Source organism: Poecilia reticulata, linkage group LG2, assembly GCF_000633615.1.
Source record: "Poecilia reticulata strain Guanapo linkage group LG2, Guppy_female_1.0+MT, whole genome shotgun sequence".
Taxonomy (NCBI): domain Eukaryota; kingdom Metazoa; phylum Chordata; class Actinopteri; order Cyprinodontiformes; family Poeciliidae; genus Poecilia; species Poecilia reticulata.
Window position 1 is genome coordinate 30,717,964 of NC_024332.1, and position 19,446 is coordinate 30,737,409.

The following is a 19,446-nucleotide window of genomic DNA, read 5'->3' on the forward strand; positions in this document are numbered from 1 at the left end:
ACTACACAACAACAGAGTGAAAATTGTACTCTGCATAGACCTATAAAGATGCATGATTTTATTTGTTTTTTTTCTTTCGAATTTTATATTTTCCATTTTTATTTTTCTAAATTTGATGCTATATGTGTAAAAGCTTAAAATATTCTTAAGGTACATATTACAATTTGTTTCTTCGGTTTTACTTGATTGGGAATAGCATTATAACTGGGTTCTACCTCACTTACAAACAATTATGTGCAGGATGTGTTTTTTTTTTTTTTTTTTTTTTTTTAAAAATATTTATCCCCATGAAATATCAAAACAAACTTAAGAGGGTTTTTTGAAAAAGCTGCCACAAAACACCACCCAAAAAATTATGCCCTGCTGGCTTTGGGGCTCTGACTATGAGTGACTTAGTTTTTTTATGCTTTGGGCCAGCTCTGGTTTCAGGGCAAAGATAGAGCACACACATTCAGTGAAAGGTTAGTTCAATCTGTTTGGAAATACAAATTCAAAATGACCACTTCCTTTTGGCAAAAAGCACCTGCATCCTCCATGTGCCCTTCCAAAATCAGCATCACTTAACAGACTTAATTATAATTGTCCCCTCTACACTACAGTCAATGTCAGCTGTGTCTTTTAATTCTCTAATCAGTGGTCGGCAGGACCGCTATCGCCATCCCCATGCAGCTCTCGGCTCAATACAGACATCCCTAAACACACACAGGCTGGTTTTTGTCAAATGTTTTATTGAGTGTAGACATCTGGCCTACTGTAAAACATGCATTATCTGCAGGAGGGGGAGCAGAGCAGGTGGTATTGTTTCCACTGTCAGCTGTGTCAGCGCTGGCACCCGTGATGGAGATTAATGAAGTATCTGGAGAGTAATATGCTCCTTAAAATGCTGCTACAATTTGGAGGGGGCTGGGGGAGATCCCTGATGCTGATCTTAAATAGAGAATCTGTCACAGTTTACAGAACCTCTGTTTTGTCTCTCAACGTGGGGAACCAAAACTTAAGAAGAGGCACTTCAGTGCCAACAGACAGTTTTGACAACCCTTCGCTTTTCCCACTCTGTATGGCTCCAAAATAGATCTGAGTGTTTATTTGTCCCGCATATCTACACACATTACCCAACAAATATTGGAAAAAACAGCCTTTAAGATAGATGTAGAAATTAATCAAGTGTTTCTTGCCCATTGCTGAGTATTTTGTCAAAGCACCTTTAGTGAGACTCAAGTCTTCGCTGGACCGTCTCTATAAGCTTGGTACACCTGCTTTGAGTATCTATCATTATTATCCGCAGATCCTTTCAAGCTCAGACACGTTTGGATCAGTTTTTAAAACCCTTTTTAGATCATTTACCTAAGATGTTCACTTAGATTTAAGTCCAGCTCTGACTGGGCCACTCAAGGACATTCACAGTATAGTCTGAAACCATTCCTTTTGTTATCTTGGCAGTGTCCGATGGTGGATTCTTGTGTTGACAGATGAATCGATGACAAAAAGTCTGAGCTTCTAGACTCTCTGGAGAAGGCTTTCTTAAAGAACCTCTGTATATTTGTCACCCAGTTACTGCTGTCGAAAAAAGTTCCCTCATTTATCAGTTTGTTCAGGCAGCCAGATCTTCAAACAGCATTTCTTTTTTATGTACAATGATGCTGAAATGTCTTTATTTCCTTCTCCAGATTTGCGGCTTGCTTGGTTTCTGCTCCAATATCCACCGTCGACTGTGAGAGCTCTTACAGACAAATGGATTACTTTTAAGATTCTATTCCATCGACTGAATTGTACCACAGGCTTGTCAAGTTTAAGAAACATCTCAAGGAAAAACTGTGGAAATTAGAAGCAGATCTCCTTTTTGACTGTGACTTCAAAGGGTGTGAGTGCTTTCTTTCCTATTAAGCTCAAATATTAAAATTTTTAGAAAATGTACAAAAATGTCTGACAACGTATTTCTATACGTTCCTTCCTTTACAGGGCATTCTGAGTAGATTTATTTTAAAAGAACATTTTACACACATTTGATTCAGAATAAGTCTAAGGAAATGTGGAAAAAGTGAAGGGGTGTGAATACTTTCTGGTGGCACTGCATGTACGGGCCCCAAGAGGAAATGAAACATAAAATCAGTTGTGTAAACATTATAATATTCTTCCTAAGTCACTTTTTCTTTGGTGCATTTGGTGCGTTGAATTTGAAAAAGATGATGTCTCCATCCTCAACCGTGTAGTTTCTTCCCTGCTGCCTGTATTTCCCAGCTGCCTGAAAGAAATTCAAAGAAGGACTAAATAAGAAAAGAGCAAGCAGAACTAGTGTAAGTCTATAATATCATCACGCCAACTACATTAACTATTAAGCCTAATTCACGATGCATTGTGGTATCAAACTGTGTTTGCCAGAGGCGCTTCCAGAAAGCTTTTAAAGAGGTGAATTGGCACACTAAAAACATTTTTAAAAAATCCCAATCAACACACTGTGGAAAACATAAATATACGTGGGCGCAGAAAAGGGTCAAACAAATAATAAATAAATGACTATCTGGCCAGACAGTTGGGTGGGCAGGAAAAATTTGTAGGGGTGGCCATTGCCCCCAAGCACACCCCTGGGTAGCGCCACTGTCATTTATGTATATCAAACATGCAAACACACATACACGTGCACACACACGCGCGCACACACACACTGAATCACACACACAGAAATGCACGCGTGTTTTGCGCGTGGGGGTGCCTGAATTCCCACTGAGCGAGTAATCCTCTCGTCTGCTCGTTTGAGCTTCATGTGCACAGGCACAAAATGTTAATAAGTCTTTGATTACAGCGATGTGAAACTTCTCAAGGAAACTAAATAAGTTCTAACATTTCTTTTGTATACTGTAAGTGTTTGTTCTCCTTCCCGGGCAAACTCAAAAATAATTGACTTGAAGTGCTAACACAGACAGGTTTATCCATTCTGGTTCTGCACGGTGCACAATTAATTAGAGGAATCAATGTCCCTTTAAAAGGCTCAGGAGACCATTTAATCCAAGCTCAATACCACCAGAAACACAGGATGGAGAGGCAGACAGGAAAAAAAAAAAAAATCAATGGCTATTTGTGATTCCTGAGTATGTATTAAACCCGACACATCTAACTGGTTCATTTGCACTTGAAAGCAGCCATCTGGAGCGGCAAGCTTGGCTTAAGCAGATATGATTACTAATAATGTGATATCCCCGTACTCTGGCCCTATTCATGCAGCCTATTCCCACAACTGGCATTAAATAGCATGGACCTTAATGCCGCAGTCAGAGACGCTCCATGTTCTTCTGAGGCTCAAAAAGGGATTAAAGTGAGAGCAAGCAGTGAGGACCTGACACTCAGATCTGAACCCCGGATAACAATGGTGAAACCCCCYCAGAGACCAACACGATTCACTCTCAGTTAGCAGCTTATTGGGGGTGTGGACAATACACCGCCACTGCATTAAATACAAAAAAAAATATTTTAAAAAAAGAGGGCTCGAATACTAAAGAGGTGTAAATGTTTTTTAGTGCTTCCTTCCTCACTGGTCTCCACGGGCCTTTTGTGCCACCATAATTACATTAGCTGAGTCTGTAAGTGGGCACAAGGAGTCGATGCAGCTGATAAAGAGATCACGCCAGCATGGCTTACGGCTGCGGATGACGAGGTTTATGCTGAGCAAAGTTAGCCCCTTCTGCTTTCATTTAATGAAGCCACAATTTAACGAGGTTTGTTTAATCAGAAAAAAACAAAATTTTGCTGCATTAATTTGTTAATTTCTTATTCTGTACTTTCAGCTTGCAGAGTAGAAATTTATGCTCAATCTAAACATTAGAACCATTTGTACATTTTTTTTTGAAGAAATTGATGTATTTCATTAAAAAAATCCCATGCCTTGTAAAATCATTACTAATCCTTTTCAGACTTAATTACATCACAACCAGGATCTTCATTATATTTAACCAGGATTTTATGTATCAGTGGAAGAAAAGGGTTTTTTAATGTATATACTAAATAAAGGAATAAAGGAGTGAAATGTGTATTTAATTCCCCTTTTTATAATACTCCTAATAAAAATATATGGCAACCAACTGCCTTCACCTGATTAATAAATAAAGACTTTTAAGCTACATTGAAATCCAGCTTATCTACGATGGCCTCAGAAGTTTGTTAGAAAACAATGCAGATCAAACATAATTTTGTTAAGTATGCACATGTTTTCTCTGTCCTTTGATTGCTTGTTGTCTTGTTTTTAAAAAAACCTGTTTGAAATAAATAAATAAATCAGAAAGATCGAAGCAGACAGGTCAGGAATAAAGTTGTGGACAAGTTTAAAGGGTTGGTTTATAATTCCCAGCTTGGCACCACTGCAACCCTGTCTAACATCTGCAGTTTGGCCCAAACCATAGGAAACATTACGGAGATCTCACCAGATGAAACTAAAACGGAACTGCTTAATACTTTTACATTTGAAAACTAACCCTATGCCTCGACTCGGTACACATTATTCTCATGGTGAAACTTGGTGGAACGATTCAGATCAAAGCAAATTCAAGAGAATGGTAAGAATGGTCTAGTCAAAGCCCAGACCTAAGTCCAATTGAGAGTTTGAGACTAAAAAGCTGATTTTCAGGTGGTCGCATTGGATTTTGCTTAGTGATATCAGAGACACCAGATTTTTATGAATACAAAAAAAAAGACCAATTGAAACTTCCTTCCACACCACAAGTATGCACTGGTCTATCAAATGAAATCCCTGTGTATTTTGTTGGTTACTGTGGCTGAAATGTGACAAAAAAAAATTTAATAATTCAGTAGGTGTGAAAATTTAGCAATGCGCTGTATCTTATTGCATTTAACATGAGGCTGCACACAAACAGCTAACAGGTCAAAACCAAGGCGGACAGACATAACTAAGACATGCAAGTCATATTCCTGCGCTACCCATCCATGAAGCAGTCCTTGTTTGAGGAATTTTACACTTTATTTAACTTGCCACTTTACATCACTGTCACATGCCTACAGCAGGGACTTGGCGCGGGAGAGCTCTGAGCTAACGGCGCACCGTACAGATCTGATAAACGCCTGGCGAGCTGAAGAAGTGCTTCCTCTGAGCATCTGTGCCAAGTCAAAAGCAAGAGCTGCCATCAGCCAGTTAGAACACATTGTGATAAAGATATGCACAGCTGGAGCACAATGGCAGTGTTTAGACCCAGAATCAGCTGGCTTGTCACTGGTGGTGCCTGAGTGTGTGCAGTAATTTCTTCCCCCGAGTAAAGGTGAAGAGGAGTTTTCAGTCGAAGCTGCGTGGCGACTGTCAGCTCCACTGATCACAGGAGACTTTCCCCTCATCTCCTCCGGCACACTAACTGCTCACCTTGACAGCGCTCTCGCTGCCTTCTTCTTTAAAATCCTGGAATTTCATTACTTCTGCCATAATGAAGCCCTTCTCGAAGTCCGTGTGGATCTTCCCCGCAGCCTGTGGAGCCTTAGTTCCTTTCTGTCACAGAAGAAGAAGAGGAGAGGACAAATGAATTGTTTTGGAGAAGATGGATTACAGCATGCGAGCGACATGGTGTTTGATAGGGTGATAGCAGCGTAATGACTCCAGGGGTGTTTTTCAGTCGCTGGGTATTCTTGCCTCTGTCCAGATTTCTGGATAGCTTTCCACTCGGCTGTGGCCTGCTAGGGCAGCCTGGACACCGATAAGGACCTGGCGCTGCTATCAATGCCTTCTGACTCTCATTCCTTAGCTGTATTGATTTCTGTCCAAGCAATCTTGCCTCATTGTGGGTCGCTGCTCAGCTCTCTGGTCATGACAGTACCGGGACCCAGTGTTGCAGTGAGAGGCTAAGGTGGTGTAGACCTTACTCTATCAGGTCAGACTATTGTGACACACCAGAGTTTGGAAATTCAAATTCACGTTTAGCCTGGAAAGATATCACAGCATGTTAGATAGGTTTCTACGAACTGCTGCTTGACTTCAGAAATCTTCAAATATCCTGTACTTGAGGGTGTCTGGTGGACTCAGTTCGATAGGGGACCAAAATGGCAACATGTGTTATATTTTCAGCTGGTGGAGTTTGCTTTCACACTGCACTGTGTCAAGTGAACCAGACCCTTTGAAAAACCTATTTACCGCCTCGCCTGTGGTGGCACTGCACCAAGAACCACTAAAGGAAATGACAGAAAGATCTCCGAAGAATACATGAGCACAGCCTCCTTTTTCACAAAATATAAACAAAAACGGAGTGGCGTCAAATTTTAGTGATTGTAGGATTTCTCTTTTGATTTTGTTAAAAGACAAAAGCTATTTCTCCAGCTAGTGCTAGACTCTTGTATTTGTTTTGGTCGTATTTACCCAGAATGCCCTACACTATAGTCTGCTTCCCACTTTTGGAGAGCTCTCTGGTCAGCTTGGCATTCACATATACCTTCAAAGCACTCCAGAATTCACTTTAAAAAAAGACCTAGGTTTTAGGTTTACCAGAACCTCGATTCCTTTGCTCTGAATCAGAGTTTGATTGTGCATTTACACCTCCCCAAACAAACTAAACTTTCTAGGCAAACAAACCAAAGTTTCAGGGCTGAAAATAACAATCATCATAGCGAGGCTTTTGGGACCATATGGATGGATTAAAGTGTCAGTGTCTCTTTGAGTGCATACCTGTATTAGTATAGTCAGTGGGCTTGTGCTGTGTGGTTCTACAGATTAGTTTGCCACAAATCTGCTGCAAACTAAGGTAAGTTAAAACTGTTACAATTTAAAATGTCAAGAGTTACAGCTGGGATGTTCTCTAGTGGGTATGATGGACAAGATTCATCATCATGAACATAAATGTAACCTAAAACCCACTATAGGTTCAGAAGAGGCTGTTTATGTTTGTTCCTGCTCAGAGTGAAGCTCTGGACAAACTTCTTTCTGGGAAGTTCACACAAACCGTAGGAGAATTTCACGTGGGGTACGACTCAAAACAACCTGGTCCAGTTTCTTGCTTGCATGGAAGCTTGGTTCTGAGGTTCTCATAAACAAAAACAAATTTATGATTTGGTTCACAATTATTCCATATTATTCTGAATTTTCTTGGTTGAGGCAGTGAAGGTTATGATAATTATTTCCCATGATTTTGGATGCTATGTAGCAGGATGCTATGTTTTACTTTCTGGTAGTTATGATGCGTAACTGTGACAACAAGCACCTCAAAAGCTCAAATAATACCTGAACCACAACCGCATATCCCAGAAGGGTTGAAAAGGAAGCTTCATGGAAATTTAAAGAGGAATGGCAAAAGCAAACGAGATGGATCAGAAAGTGCTTTTCAACAACTGATGTGTGCCATGACACGTTACTGGGAATATTGTCACTGCTGCCCAAATATAGAGCTGTCAGCATGTTATGACAGCCATGAGGCGGTCATAACATGACAACAGCTTCTTCTGTCAGAGGTGTCTTCAGATTCGTTGCAAGGCTGACTGCTGTTGGAGATCCTTCCTGCCCACATCACACCATCTACAATGACTTAAAATACTTGGAGTATAAAAGTTACAATACAATTTAGTTTTCCTTTGGGATAAATRAAKTATTTTTGAATGATGTAAATTGAATAAACATTTTGAAATGACCAGGCAAGTATCTGTCTTAAATTTGATGGAGGATATGTGGATGGAGATCCAGATTAAGGTCAAGACTTGGAGCCCATTATCAAAGGTAAATGGACAGTGAGAATAAGGGATTTGTTTTTGCTGTTGTTTTTTTTTTTTAGAATTGATACCCATGTTTTATTGTCTAGCTACAACCACGATCTTAACTATCAGGACATAATCTTTAGAGAATGTGGGCTTTATCACAACATACAACCTATGAGTACAACGTAGCCCTACAGTTACTCAATTAAAATTCCTCTGTGGCACCAGACAATTTCACAGATGTAGAACTTCATGCAAATACTTTTTAAGTAAACAAACTGTTTACTTAGCGCTGTTCTGCACCTTCAAGGTGTTTTTCATGTTCATTTATTCAGTTCTCAGGATAACAAACAACACAGTCACATATTTCTCAATTTCGGACATTTCTTATTTAATTTTATGATAATTAATTATAGATTATTTGAATAAAAAGACAATTAAATTACCAACTTCAGATACAGTAGCATAACAATAAGATGGTCTTAAAAGCTAATTACTTTTGAGAAACCAGAATATTATTTTGACAGGGTAATTCTGACTAAATAACTTCAGCTGGCTGAAGAGAGTAAAAGAGCAGAAACTCTCTTAAGCTAAAAACTAAGAATCAAAATGTCGCCTCATGCTTCAGAGCCCATTTTGAGACATTTTTTTGTATCGGTCGAATTGTTTTGTAAAAATTCTCTGAACCACTTTAAGACAAAAGTGCTGAATGATGAAATGTTGCAATTTATATGCACAGAAAAGATGTGCGGAAATGACAAATGAGGCAAATAAGTGACGTGGCCGCCGTGCATCATCGTGACTCCTGTCTGTCGAGCCGCTCCGCAGCGCCGTGCTCAGGGGCTGTTGAGCGGTTTTAATTATGTATATAATCAGGTTGGGGTCAACATATTTCATGCCACAAGACTGATGCGTATTTAATGACTCTAATACATTACCATCTATTTGCAATCTCACTGACAGAGTACTTGTGTGTTTAACTACCATTAATCAGTATCAAGGTTTGTCTATGTGGAGGAAAAAAAAATAGATTAAGGGTTTGAATTTTTTTTTTTCATCTGGTACTTTACAGGAGAGCCACATTGTCCTAGTTAAGAGCTATGCAGAGCAGGCTGATAGATAATGGTCACCTCGAGGCTGCCTAATAAAGCATGTTAAAGAACTTAGGAACATGACATTGCTGAGCGTAGTTTTTACAATGCAAGATGTATTGGCTTAATATAGTTACTCACTGATGCTTACCTGACTAAATGCCCCTCACACACAAATCGAGGCTGGCTGTAATCACTTACACAGAGGAGTCACAAGCCTGTTTTTTAAGGATATCTTTGAAGCATTCAGGTGCTTTTATTGTAAATAGCAAGGACATCAGTCATCATGATATAAATCCGGTGATGTCATCCGACTGAGACATAACAAGTTCTTCGTGAGAAAACAGGAAGTGAGCTCACTTTCACCCCAGGCCTGTGCACAGTTTTAGACTCTTCAGTAAAWAACAAGCACAGGAGAGAAAGCATCCCGAGACGAGACGGAAAGACTGACCTGTTCAACCAGAGGAATTTAATGAAACACRGAGAACAGTTTGCTGTGCTTTTTATAAGTTTGAGCAGATTGTGTTCAAATTCAAAATCTAATGAAACAAAAACCATTGAAAGCATCCCATAGTCAATTATTTTAAAGGATTTTGTGTTCCMAGTGTTCAGAGRGATTTAATTTGATTTACTCGAAACTTTATTTTCAAAATCAAAACCTTAAAATAAACCCATTTTAGTTCTGGTTTTGTATTGATAATAAAGAGAGAATTTCTTGAGCTTGCTATAGCTATAGCTGGTTTATTATTTGCACTAAATTGGATTAAATGTTATTATATCATTGGATTGTCTTCAAATGAACCAAATTTATTAAAACTGGATCTGAGATTTTATATCTAGGATTTGCATGTCATGCAGTCCTAGCTTCTATGTAATTGGAATGAACTGGATTGGACTTTTGAGAATTAACAAACAAAAACTGAAACTGAACTGAACAATATTTATGGATTAATGGGGTTTGTAGCATCTTAGTAAATTGATTGTTTGTAAATGTGAAATGACAAAAATGAGCCACAGTTCTGGATCTGCTTTGTTGAAATYTGAAGAATCACTATTCATTTTTAAGACTAGAAAGTCCCACATTTTTCCTCATTTTGGAGAAAATGACTGGCGTCTACACTGCAAAAATAAATGTGCTCTTTCACATTTTGTCATGTTGCAATTSTGAGGGGACGCTTTTCTTCAGAAGGGACAGGAATGCTGGACAGGGCTGATTGGAAGATGGATGTAGAGAAATACTGGGGAACCCTGAAGAAAATCCGCTAGAGGCATCAAAAGACTTGAGATCGGTCCCAAGGTTCACTTTATGCATCAATTATGTACGACTTTGTTCTGTCTATGAAATATCAAGAAATTCATTAAGGTTTGTGGTTGTAGCTCAACATTTTTCTTTAAAAATTTCAAGAGATCTTTTTTTTTTACATTTCATAAAACAGTTTTTTTCTTGTTCTTTAGTCTGTTTTCACAGGGATTTTAAGTGGCAGTTTGCTTCATGGTTATTATAGTGATGAGAGGTTATTAATGGCCCGAGAGGGAAAAAGTGCAAATTTATGAAACAAACCGTGTTTTTAAACTTTTAGTTGAAGAWGTGAGTAAACAACGCAAACTTTGCTCAAGTTTAAAATTAAAATTCAAGAATTTTCTAATCTATAAATGCTAAAAAAATATTCTGTGACCCATTTGGAGATAGTAAAACTGGTATTCAGAAAAAAAACCTATTCTGATGTTCTTGTGACAATTTCTTTGTGCAATAATGCAAGAAATKTTTCACAGTGTGCATTCTTCTTTAAATGGATTAAATTCATTCTGCACTGCAAAACTGTGATTCGAAACAGCYTGAATAATATATGACACATAACCCATTTGGTTTTCCATTTAAATTTTAAAATGCATTTTAAATATGCACTTCCATCCACTTAAAGAAAAGGAAAAAAAGAGAGAAAACGCACAATACCAACATGCAAAGCCGACATCTGTATTGATGTAAATCCTGTGATCCCATTGCACGGAGCTCTTGGCGGGCAGGGCTCTGTAAACTGAGACACACACGGAGGAGGAGCCCCCGGCAAGGCCCACAAACAGTCGGATGAAAAGCGACATCAATTTTGGCACAGACACCCTCCGTCACACAGATTAGGCAGGCACAATGGACGGCCTCCTTATCTCCAGCGGCAGGAGGAGGGCAGGCAGATCTGCACAGGATGGAAACATTCTCACGGACGTAATGGGCAAAATCAATTGTTGTCCTCCTCAATCAATGTGGGCCCCCACTTTCACCGTTCAGCAGCTCACCAGTAATTGAAGTTATCCTCAGCCTGTAATGACTAGCTAAAGCACGACCATGACAAAGTTGGAAGTGTGTGATATCAGAGAGGGTGCCAGCAGGGTGGAACGCAGGATGCGGTGTGTGTTCACGCGGCGCCGTGGCCGGCTCTCACCCGGATGGTCCAGGCACGGACCTCGTCTGGGCCAGTGGTGAAGAAGTACTCCAGCTGCAGGACCGCATAGCCCGCCTTGATGATCTTGCTCAGGGCACTGGTGGAGAGAAACTTCAGCGTGAATCAAAGGGTCTTAATCGTTTTGTTATACTTTGCTGACACCTGGGAAAAGTTCCCGTCAGCGGCAAGGCGCCATTTTTATTCCAATACAAACTCATTAAGCGAGCAAGATGGGTCACTTCATTTCACATGAGACATTCAACTCTCCAATGGTTTGCATGATTAATTAGAATGCTTGTAGTCCCATTTAACATTTTTAAGAATTCAACTCGACGCCTCGGTCTTTTCTGAGAAAAAAAAAAGAAAGAAAAAGAAAAAAAAAATGTCTCTGCTGTCACAATTTTTCTCTCCATAGAGGTTTTCAGACGAGAACAATAAACCCAAAATGCACCAAGTTATAATTATACCTACAGATGACAGATGACAGTTAAAAACTTAATTTGGAGGAAAACCCTTTGACTGAGTTGTTCAGTAAGAAGAGGGATCCTTTGCTTTATAATGGTAATTACTCTGCCATTTATTATTCTATCAGCACATGCAATTAAAGGAGTGCATGGAGGACACAGCTGATAATAAAGTGTGGGGAGACTGAATGCTAATTAACCTCTGCGTCTTGTGCTCTTTGCAGCACTTCTGTCTCTCCTCTTCGCTCATGTCCTGCAGTCGACTCTCCAGGTTGCCGCTGAAGGGGATGACCAAGGCTCCGGGGTCGTGACTGTCCACCCACTCCTTGATTTTCACCAACCTGATGGAGAAATGRCAAACCAAGGAAGATTTGATTTAGAAGGGGGTACTTGTTGTGGCCTTGGAAATCCATATTCATGAGAGCAGCAGAGAATATGAAGGTCTTTTTAGGAGAGTTTAAAATGGATTTGTTTGAATGGAGACAGTGACGTAAACAAAGCAGTAAGATTTTATGCTTTTTATGCTTATGGTTAGCATACCAGAAGTGAATAAACTTATTATTAGTGTTTATGTTAACTGATAYTTTATGTACAAAGAAAATTGCTTAAATTTTATTTGATACATTTTCTGTACCTGTAGATATAAAATAGCATATAATAATGCCTTATATGCCAGTATTTCTTAGACCTACACCTGGATTTTTTTGTCAGCATTACTGAATCACTGCTACAAGGTTGTAATTTATACTTAAGCTCAAAGTTTATCTTAGGRAGAAGTGAAAAAATATTCACTATTCACTTCTAAATATTTCTGATTCATACAGAGAACTAAAGAATGTCTTCATTTGGTTTTAAAACATATTGATTTTGAGACAATAAATTGGTTTTAATAACTAACAATGGAAACAACTCACGATGAAAAAAAAACAACCTGTAATTTTAATAAATTTAGTATAAATTTTTTTCTATGATCCTTTTTCTGACTTTCTTTATAAGAGCCCAGCTGGCACTATCAAATGTAAATAAGCTGTTTTGTAATTTTTTTTTACTAAAAAAGGAACTAGTTCATTAGTTTTCTACGACTAGCTGACCTGGACCATAATGGTGCATATATGCAAATAAAGGATGGGCTTTAGTCAATCTTGGCTGGAAATACAGGTGCATCACAATAAATTATAAAATTATAAAAAAGTCAATTTATTKTAGTAATTCGACTTAAAGGAAAAGATGAAACTCATACATATKTATTACATATCTATGTAATATTTGTGTTCATGTTTATGCTTACAGTTAATGACRACTCAAACATCACTCTCATACAAAATTAAAAGTGTYCATAAAATCAATAGAAAGACACTGAAAATGCTGTTTTGGCCATTCAATGACCTACAAAATCATGAATTTTGGGTTTTACTTCAAAATAACTAAGCAAAAAATAAGCAAGAGAAAAAAAATATTGTATTATTTTGCCATTTAACAAATCTATATATYATATGAATTTTACTCTGAGTTGAAGTAATAAAATAAATTGCCTAAGTGGGAATTCTTGCTCAGTATTGTGACTATGGATGCTGTGCAAAGAGAACACACAGCAGGTAATGTAGCAAATCTAAACTATTTATTTGCTCTTTGACAGTTTTAAATCTCCTTAAACTACTAGCACAGCTTGTAAACATGTTTCTTAAAATAGGGATAATTACAGTTTTATCATCTTGTACACTAATGGTAATGTTGCCAAGAGAAGACGCTCAAGTGTCACATCCTTCCCAGGCCCCATCTCCAAATTCGGAGTCAAAATTGAACGCACCATAAATGTGACCTGATAAAGAAACAATCTGCATTCACACTGCAGACACAAAGGATCTCAGTCTGTGCATTCATGTTGTCTTACATCAGACTATTTCAGTGCTGAAATGTGACACACATCACAGTTTAGTGCGGATAGAAGTGGGGAGCATTTCCATCGAATACAAATAATGAACCAAACAAGCACAGCAGGCGCCATGTAGGTGGAAGTTGTCAGAATTGTGTCTGCCACACTCTGGACCTTGTTGCATTGTCATTTCTTTGCCACGTATGACGTCAAAACTTTTTTTTTATCACTTCAGGACCGTCAGAGGTTCACACTGGAGTTTGACTCACATTTAATTTATGCAGCAACTGTGCAAAATCTCAGCTTTGACTGGACGTGCAGCCCCTAACCCTAACCCTTACCCTACCAAACCCCCTAACCCTAACCCTAAGTCTGGAAAATGCTACAAGAAAAGAGTTACTGACCTAAACCTGCTCTTAAAACACAGTCAGAGCAATAACTAAACAGCTTAAAACAGCTGGAACTGTGACAAGCAAGACTTGGCAAGAAATCAAAAAGTTGATCTTCCTGATATGCGCAGAGAAGATGACGGGATGGGAGAAACAAAAAATTGGCAAGYGAACTTAAGGGGTGCAATTTAATGGTTGAGGGTGCAGTATGCCTATCAGAAAAACCAATGTAACCAAACAAATGGCAAGTAAAAAAAAAMAACTTGAAATTCAGCCAAAAAGGAGTTTAAAAGAAGAACATTTCCACAGATAACATAAAACCSAGACCTTCAGTTGTCATGCCAGTGTTTTACTATGGGGGACATTTAATTTACCTGCTGGGTGTTAAATAAACATTTTGCCTGGAGCCTGGAGAGAAAGGAACAAATAACCACTAAGTGTTTCCTTACTTTTAAATGTCTTTGTCATGTCTTCTTTTTTTTTTCTGTCTCCCTCTTCCAGCGGGACACCTGACATTGCAGGACAAAGGTATCCTCACACTTAATGGCAACCCTCAGCCAGAACAATACAAGGGGGTTAGGGCAATTATGAGATTAGCTCCACAAGCTCCGAGGCTGGGATTGGACGGATGGCAAAGAGCAGCATCGCACAAATCCATTTTCACACGTCGGCCCCGGATTGATTCTGAGGGGGGCCCTGTCATTATGTGTAATCCTGGTTTCCTGTTTAAAGGCCCCATATGGAATCAAAGACTGGGAGGAACCCGGAGCGCCTCAATATCAGATCCGTACCAATAACAATGTCCCCGGCGTTATCGGCCGYAGCACCAGATCACCGCTTCTACCTAATGATTATCAATATACAACATATGACAGGGTAACACACACACAAAGACGGCGCCGTTTGCTTTGACTGAATGCTGTTTAAGTGTCAGTTTGTTTCTCAGTTTACATGCACAGCTATTAAGAGCCATAACCTAATATTTCCCTTTTCTTTCTGCATTTTGAATAAAGGTGGCAACCAGAGTCTCGCAGGAAAATAAGAAAAAGCCAAAAAGCCTCAAAACACAGGCGACGGAGGGGCGCTCCATGAGGGGGGAAAAATCCAATCTGAGATAATAACAGCTGTAGTTTGTCACTTTTAGCGGCACAGCTGTCTATTTGGTGGCACGTTATTTGCATTCCTCAGGTATTGCGTTCTCTACAGGCGGCTTGAATAATGATTCACAAATCACTCTCTCCACACCAGTCAAGGGCTGTGATCCTTTGAATAGACCATTGTACCTGGGACTGTAATTGGTGAAGACTTTGACAGAGCCGAGCCAAGCCGGCCGGGTAACAAAGAGGCTATTGGTGGAGGGCTGAGGGATGATTTTAATAATGTGAAGCCGAGACGGAGAATGTGAGCCGCAAATGAGCACCGGGGGTCTCTGGGTCCTTGCACTGACTGACATAGGAGCAGACAAACACCTAGCCATGAGGGAACATGAAACACCCCCTTGCCTCAACTCCAGAAACAAAGCGCTGTCAATTAAGAGCTTTGATGCACCGTCAACACGGAGCCCGAAACCAATTCTGTCAGCATCTCCACCATGTTCTGGTCTTACTTTCCTCCGTGTATTTATGCGGCTTCCAATTACTTATGTGGATGTTCAAATGTGATGCAATATTTATGTAAACTTTGCTTCAGTTCATCTTTCATGTCTTTCTTGAGCAGATTTACAATCTAATTTCATCCCTTTTAGTTAGATTTGATCAAATCCAACAATAAAAGATTTGAATAACCCGTTCCCTTAGTTAGATTCACTTTTGAAAGCTTTTACAACTCTGAAGAAAGACTGTTTGAGTGCAAGTGTCTCTTGTCAGTCTCCCATTATGTCCCAATGCAGAGTGCCATCTCTCACTGCTCTGCTAATAGACGGATTCAGCACTTTCTGGTCCTGATATCCCCCTCTGAACAAATGATGCCTGAAATTTTTATTCTCTTTATAATGGAACTTCAATGGCCTCGGCTGCAAATCAAGTGGAAATTTTTGCATATCAAGTGGGAAAAATTAAATGTTAACCACGTTTTAATGTGATTAAGGGTGACAGGGACATTATTTCTGCTAATCATTCAGCAGCATGAACGCAGGCAAAGGCGCCGGCCGTGTTTGCTGCTTTTCACTCACAGATCACAGAGAAACTGCTATCACTTACAGTTTGATCAAACTTTTCCAGAATGCATGTTTTTTTTTTTTAATGAATAAAACAGGTCAACATGAAAACATTGTGTCTATCTTGCGGTGCCTTGCACARACACTCATACAACTAAACGTTCCCACACACACTTTTGGTGAAAGACCAACAAACTACAGCATATAATTACAAAGGAGAAGAAAAAAAATCTATTTGTTTTCATCTCCCTATAGTCTGATACCCCTAAATGTAATCTAGTAATCTTAATAATAAATGGAGCTGTTCTGTGAAGATCTCAGAGGTTTATGGGGAACAAAGAGCATCATTAAGACYGATTCACACAGCAAACGTCATGGAGGACTGATGTAACTCTGGAGGAGCTGCAGAGATTCACAGCTCAGGTGGAAGAGCAACTATTAGTTGTGCAATTTATTGTTTAAGAAACAGAGTGGTAAGAAGAACRCTGTTGTTGAAAAAAATACACAAGAAGTCCCATATGCATACCCGAGTCATGTAGCRGGAACGGCGAACATGTGGAAGAAATAGTTCTGGTCAAACAGAGRTTAAAACCACTATGTGGAAAACTAACTCTGCACATCTCCACTGTGAAGCGTGGTGGTGGCAGCATCATGCTGAGGGCAGGTTTTCCTTCAGGAGGGACAGAAACGATTCTCAGGGTTAATGGTAAAATGAAGAGAACTAAGAACAGGAGAATACTGGAAGCAAGCCTGACGCAACCTGCAAAGAACTTGAGGCTTTTCATGCAGGACAAAAACAAACAGTCCGAGCTACAGTGGTAAAAATCGAATGGTCCAGTCAAAGTCTGGACTACTGTGTTCAGATACACTGTGCATGTAAAATGACTGACATAACCCACAAAAGTCCAGGGGAAGCTGAATACAAATGCCCGCCACACTTTTGAGATTTTCATCTGTAAGAAAACCATTTGTAATTTTCTTTAAACTTTTGGCAGTTCGTCACATAAAATCTYCCCCAAAAAACCAAATATAAATTTGTGGTTGTAATGTGGGAAAAGGTTATAACCACAACATGTAAAAGTTCAAGAGAAACTAATATTTTTTGCGAGGCTCTGTCCATCAACACAAACGGCTTTTGATTCAATGCCTGTTTCGTTTACAGTGCTCCTGTTTTAAAACATCACATTGCAAATAATAATGAGGGGGAAAAAAAACAAAAAACAATTGAACCATCCACAACAGATTGCCTCTGAATAGTGACGTCCCACAGGGGGCCACCCTCTGGAGCTTATTTGTCCTTTTTTGTGTGAGAATCCTGAGGGGGGATAATTCCTGTCTTTCTRTATGCCCGGGGCTTTCCTAGGCTTTGTCCCAGCTTTGATCTGCTTAAATGGCCTGGGAGGGGGAAAACAATGGCCTCCTCTTTTTAAAAGCACAGGGACTGCTCTACCTGAGACAATGACCTGCGTCTGGACGCAGGTAGACTTTATTAACGAGACGCACCACTTAAGCCAGTGAGAGGTGGGTCACCTCCTCCAGTTTGGATTCTCCTTTCAGATGCAACTGAACGGTGAAAAGCTGAWAGATTAACCCGCTCCACGCCTACAGGTAAAAGGCTCCAGCACCTGAAACCGAGCTGTTTCACACATAAACCGAAAGTCCTCTACTTCTGCTGGTCACAGTTTGGCAAAGATGAGTCATTTATGATGTTAGGATACTGCAGCACACGATCCCCCTCCTCTTCTTCTTCTGTTKAGGAAGACAGAAATGAGAGGTATGAGCTCATGGTGGCTTTTGAGGCTAGGAAGTCAGAATCTCTGTGGGATGCTTTTCATCCTCCCAGTGGTGAGCTCCTGAGCGACAAGAGTGCAGACGCTCTCTACTCCCTGTGGCCATAGCTGCACAGAAAAAAAAACATTACACATCAGCCTCTGAGCAACACACACAGACACACTTTATTCCCAATATTATCAACTTCTTATAGCCTTCAAAGCAATCGCAGACAGGAGGAAACAGAACGCAGTGGACGCACAATGGGAGCAGCTTTAATTAAGAGCATCGTATCGCTAACAAACCTTGAGGGTGTGCTGGTAACAAGCTTTTTAAAGTAACTTTATTTTCTTTGATATTTTGCACCCATTAAATCTCCCAACTTTAAAAATCTACGCACACTGTGAACGCTTAACAAGCCACCGGTCTCAGTTTTCGGTCCTCAAAATGGTTGTCGAGGCGACGTTTTTCAGAGCCAGATCAGTGTTTAGGGGTATTTACGAGTGAGCGAGGATAAGGAGAGGGCAAACATTATGAATTCAAACCCGAAAGAGTACAATCTGCATCGCCAAAATTTTTCTCTATATGGGGTATCCATGCTGTCATTTATGGCGGTTGACTGGGCGAGAGAAAATAAGGGGGCTGGGGGTAGAGAGGGGGGAGTCATCAAGATGTGACAATTGTGACAAGAGCAGGCAAAGTGTAGCGCCGACGAACACCACACAGATTTCTCCATCTCGTCTCCTTTTTTTTTCTTCTTCAGGATGACAGCTTAATGTCTACCACATGCAATATTTATTCTCATCGTGTGTCAGACTGTCTAGCTGTCCCAGGGAGTACAAAGAATGCCACTTATTAGAATAAAAGCCGAAGGAAGGTAATCAAGGACATATGTAGCATCAGCCCATCATGGCCCCCCTCCTTACAGTCCAACATCTTATTTTTTCCCCCTCCACCATTCATAACAGTTCAATAATAATCCTGATAATAAGCTTTCAGGAGCTCTATGTGGCAACACTAAATTCATTTATTTGTCTCATTAAGGCAACCGAGGCTGCAGGAGACTCTCTGTGGCAGGCCTGTTTGCTCTTAACTTTATCAGAAAAAAACCCCCATAAAATATGAAGCACCATGCAACAAAGCAGGAGCAATGGGGATCTATCATTAGGCAAAGTTGACTCTCGCAGACATTTCTTTTGTCTGTAAAATGTCAAAGCTTAGGCTTTACAGGTGAGCGACTCCCAGGGTGCCTTCAAAAGAGTTTCAGGATGCCACCCTGCTGCACGGGTGTCTAAATGCATTATGAGCTGCAGGGGACCCGCTCCATCTCCCTTAACGTTTGGGTCTGACTAAATGGGAAGGAGTCACATTGTCTTTTGACTTTTTAAAAAAWTTTTTGTAACAAACTGATTTCTTTCACAGTCAGAAAAAGCAAATACAGAAATCTGAATGTCACATTTAAGCTCTTCCTAATACAGAGCTGCTTATTTTAAAAAAATAAAATAAATCATAAATGTTTCATCATGTAACCTCTCAAAAAGCACGAGCTAAAATACTTACGGATATATTCGATGTTCAGGTGATCAACTAATAATTTA

The 19,446-nt window shown here is 39.7% G+C and overlaps 1 protein-coding gene across 1 annotated transcript in view; it reads right to left on the reverse strand.

Annotated features, from left to right (window-relative positions):
• Window positions 1-708: 708 nt before the first annotated feature.
• The window catches only part of LOC103458345 (obg-like ATPase 1), a 53,001-nt gene continuing 34,263 nt past the window's right edge, over window positions 709-19,446 (reverse strand). Inside the window, exons 8-11 of the mRNA XM_008399047.2 lie at window positions 11,862-12,002; window positions 11,198-11,294; window positions 5,360-5,482; window positions 709-2,242 (exon numbers count right to left, since the gene is read on the reverse strand). Of these exons, the coding sequence (XP_008397269.1) occupies window positions 2,141-2,242; window positions 5,360-5,482; window positions 11,198-11,294; window positions 11,862-12,002 (463 nt within the window). The 3' untranslated portion in view covers window positions 709-2,140. The remainder of the gene's footprint in view (window positions 2,243-5,359; window positions 5,483-11,197; window positions 11,295-11,861; window positions 12,003-19,446) is intronic.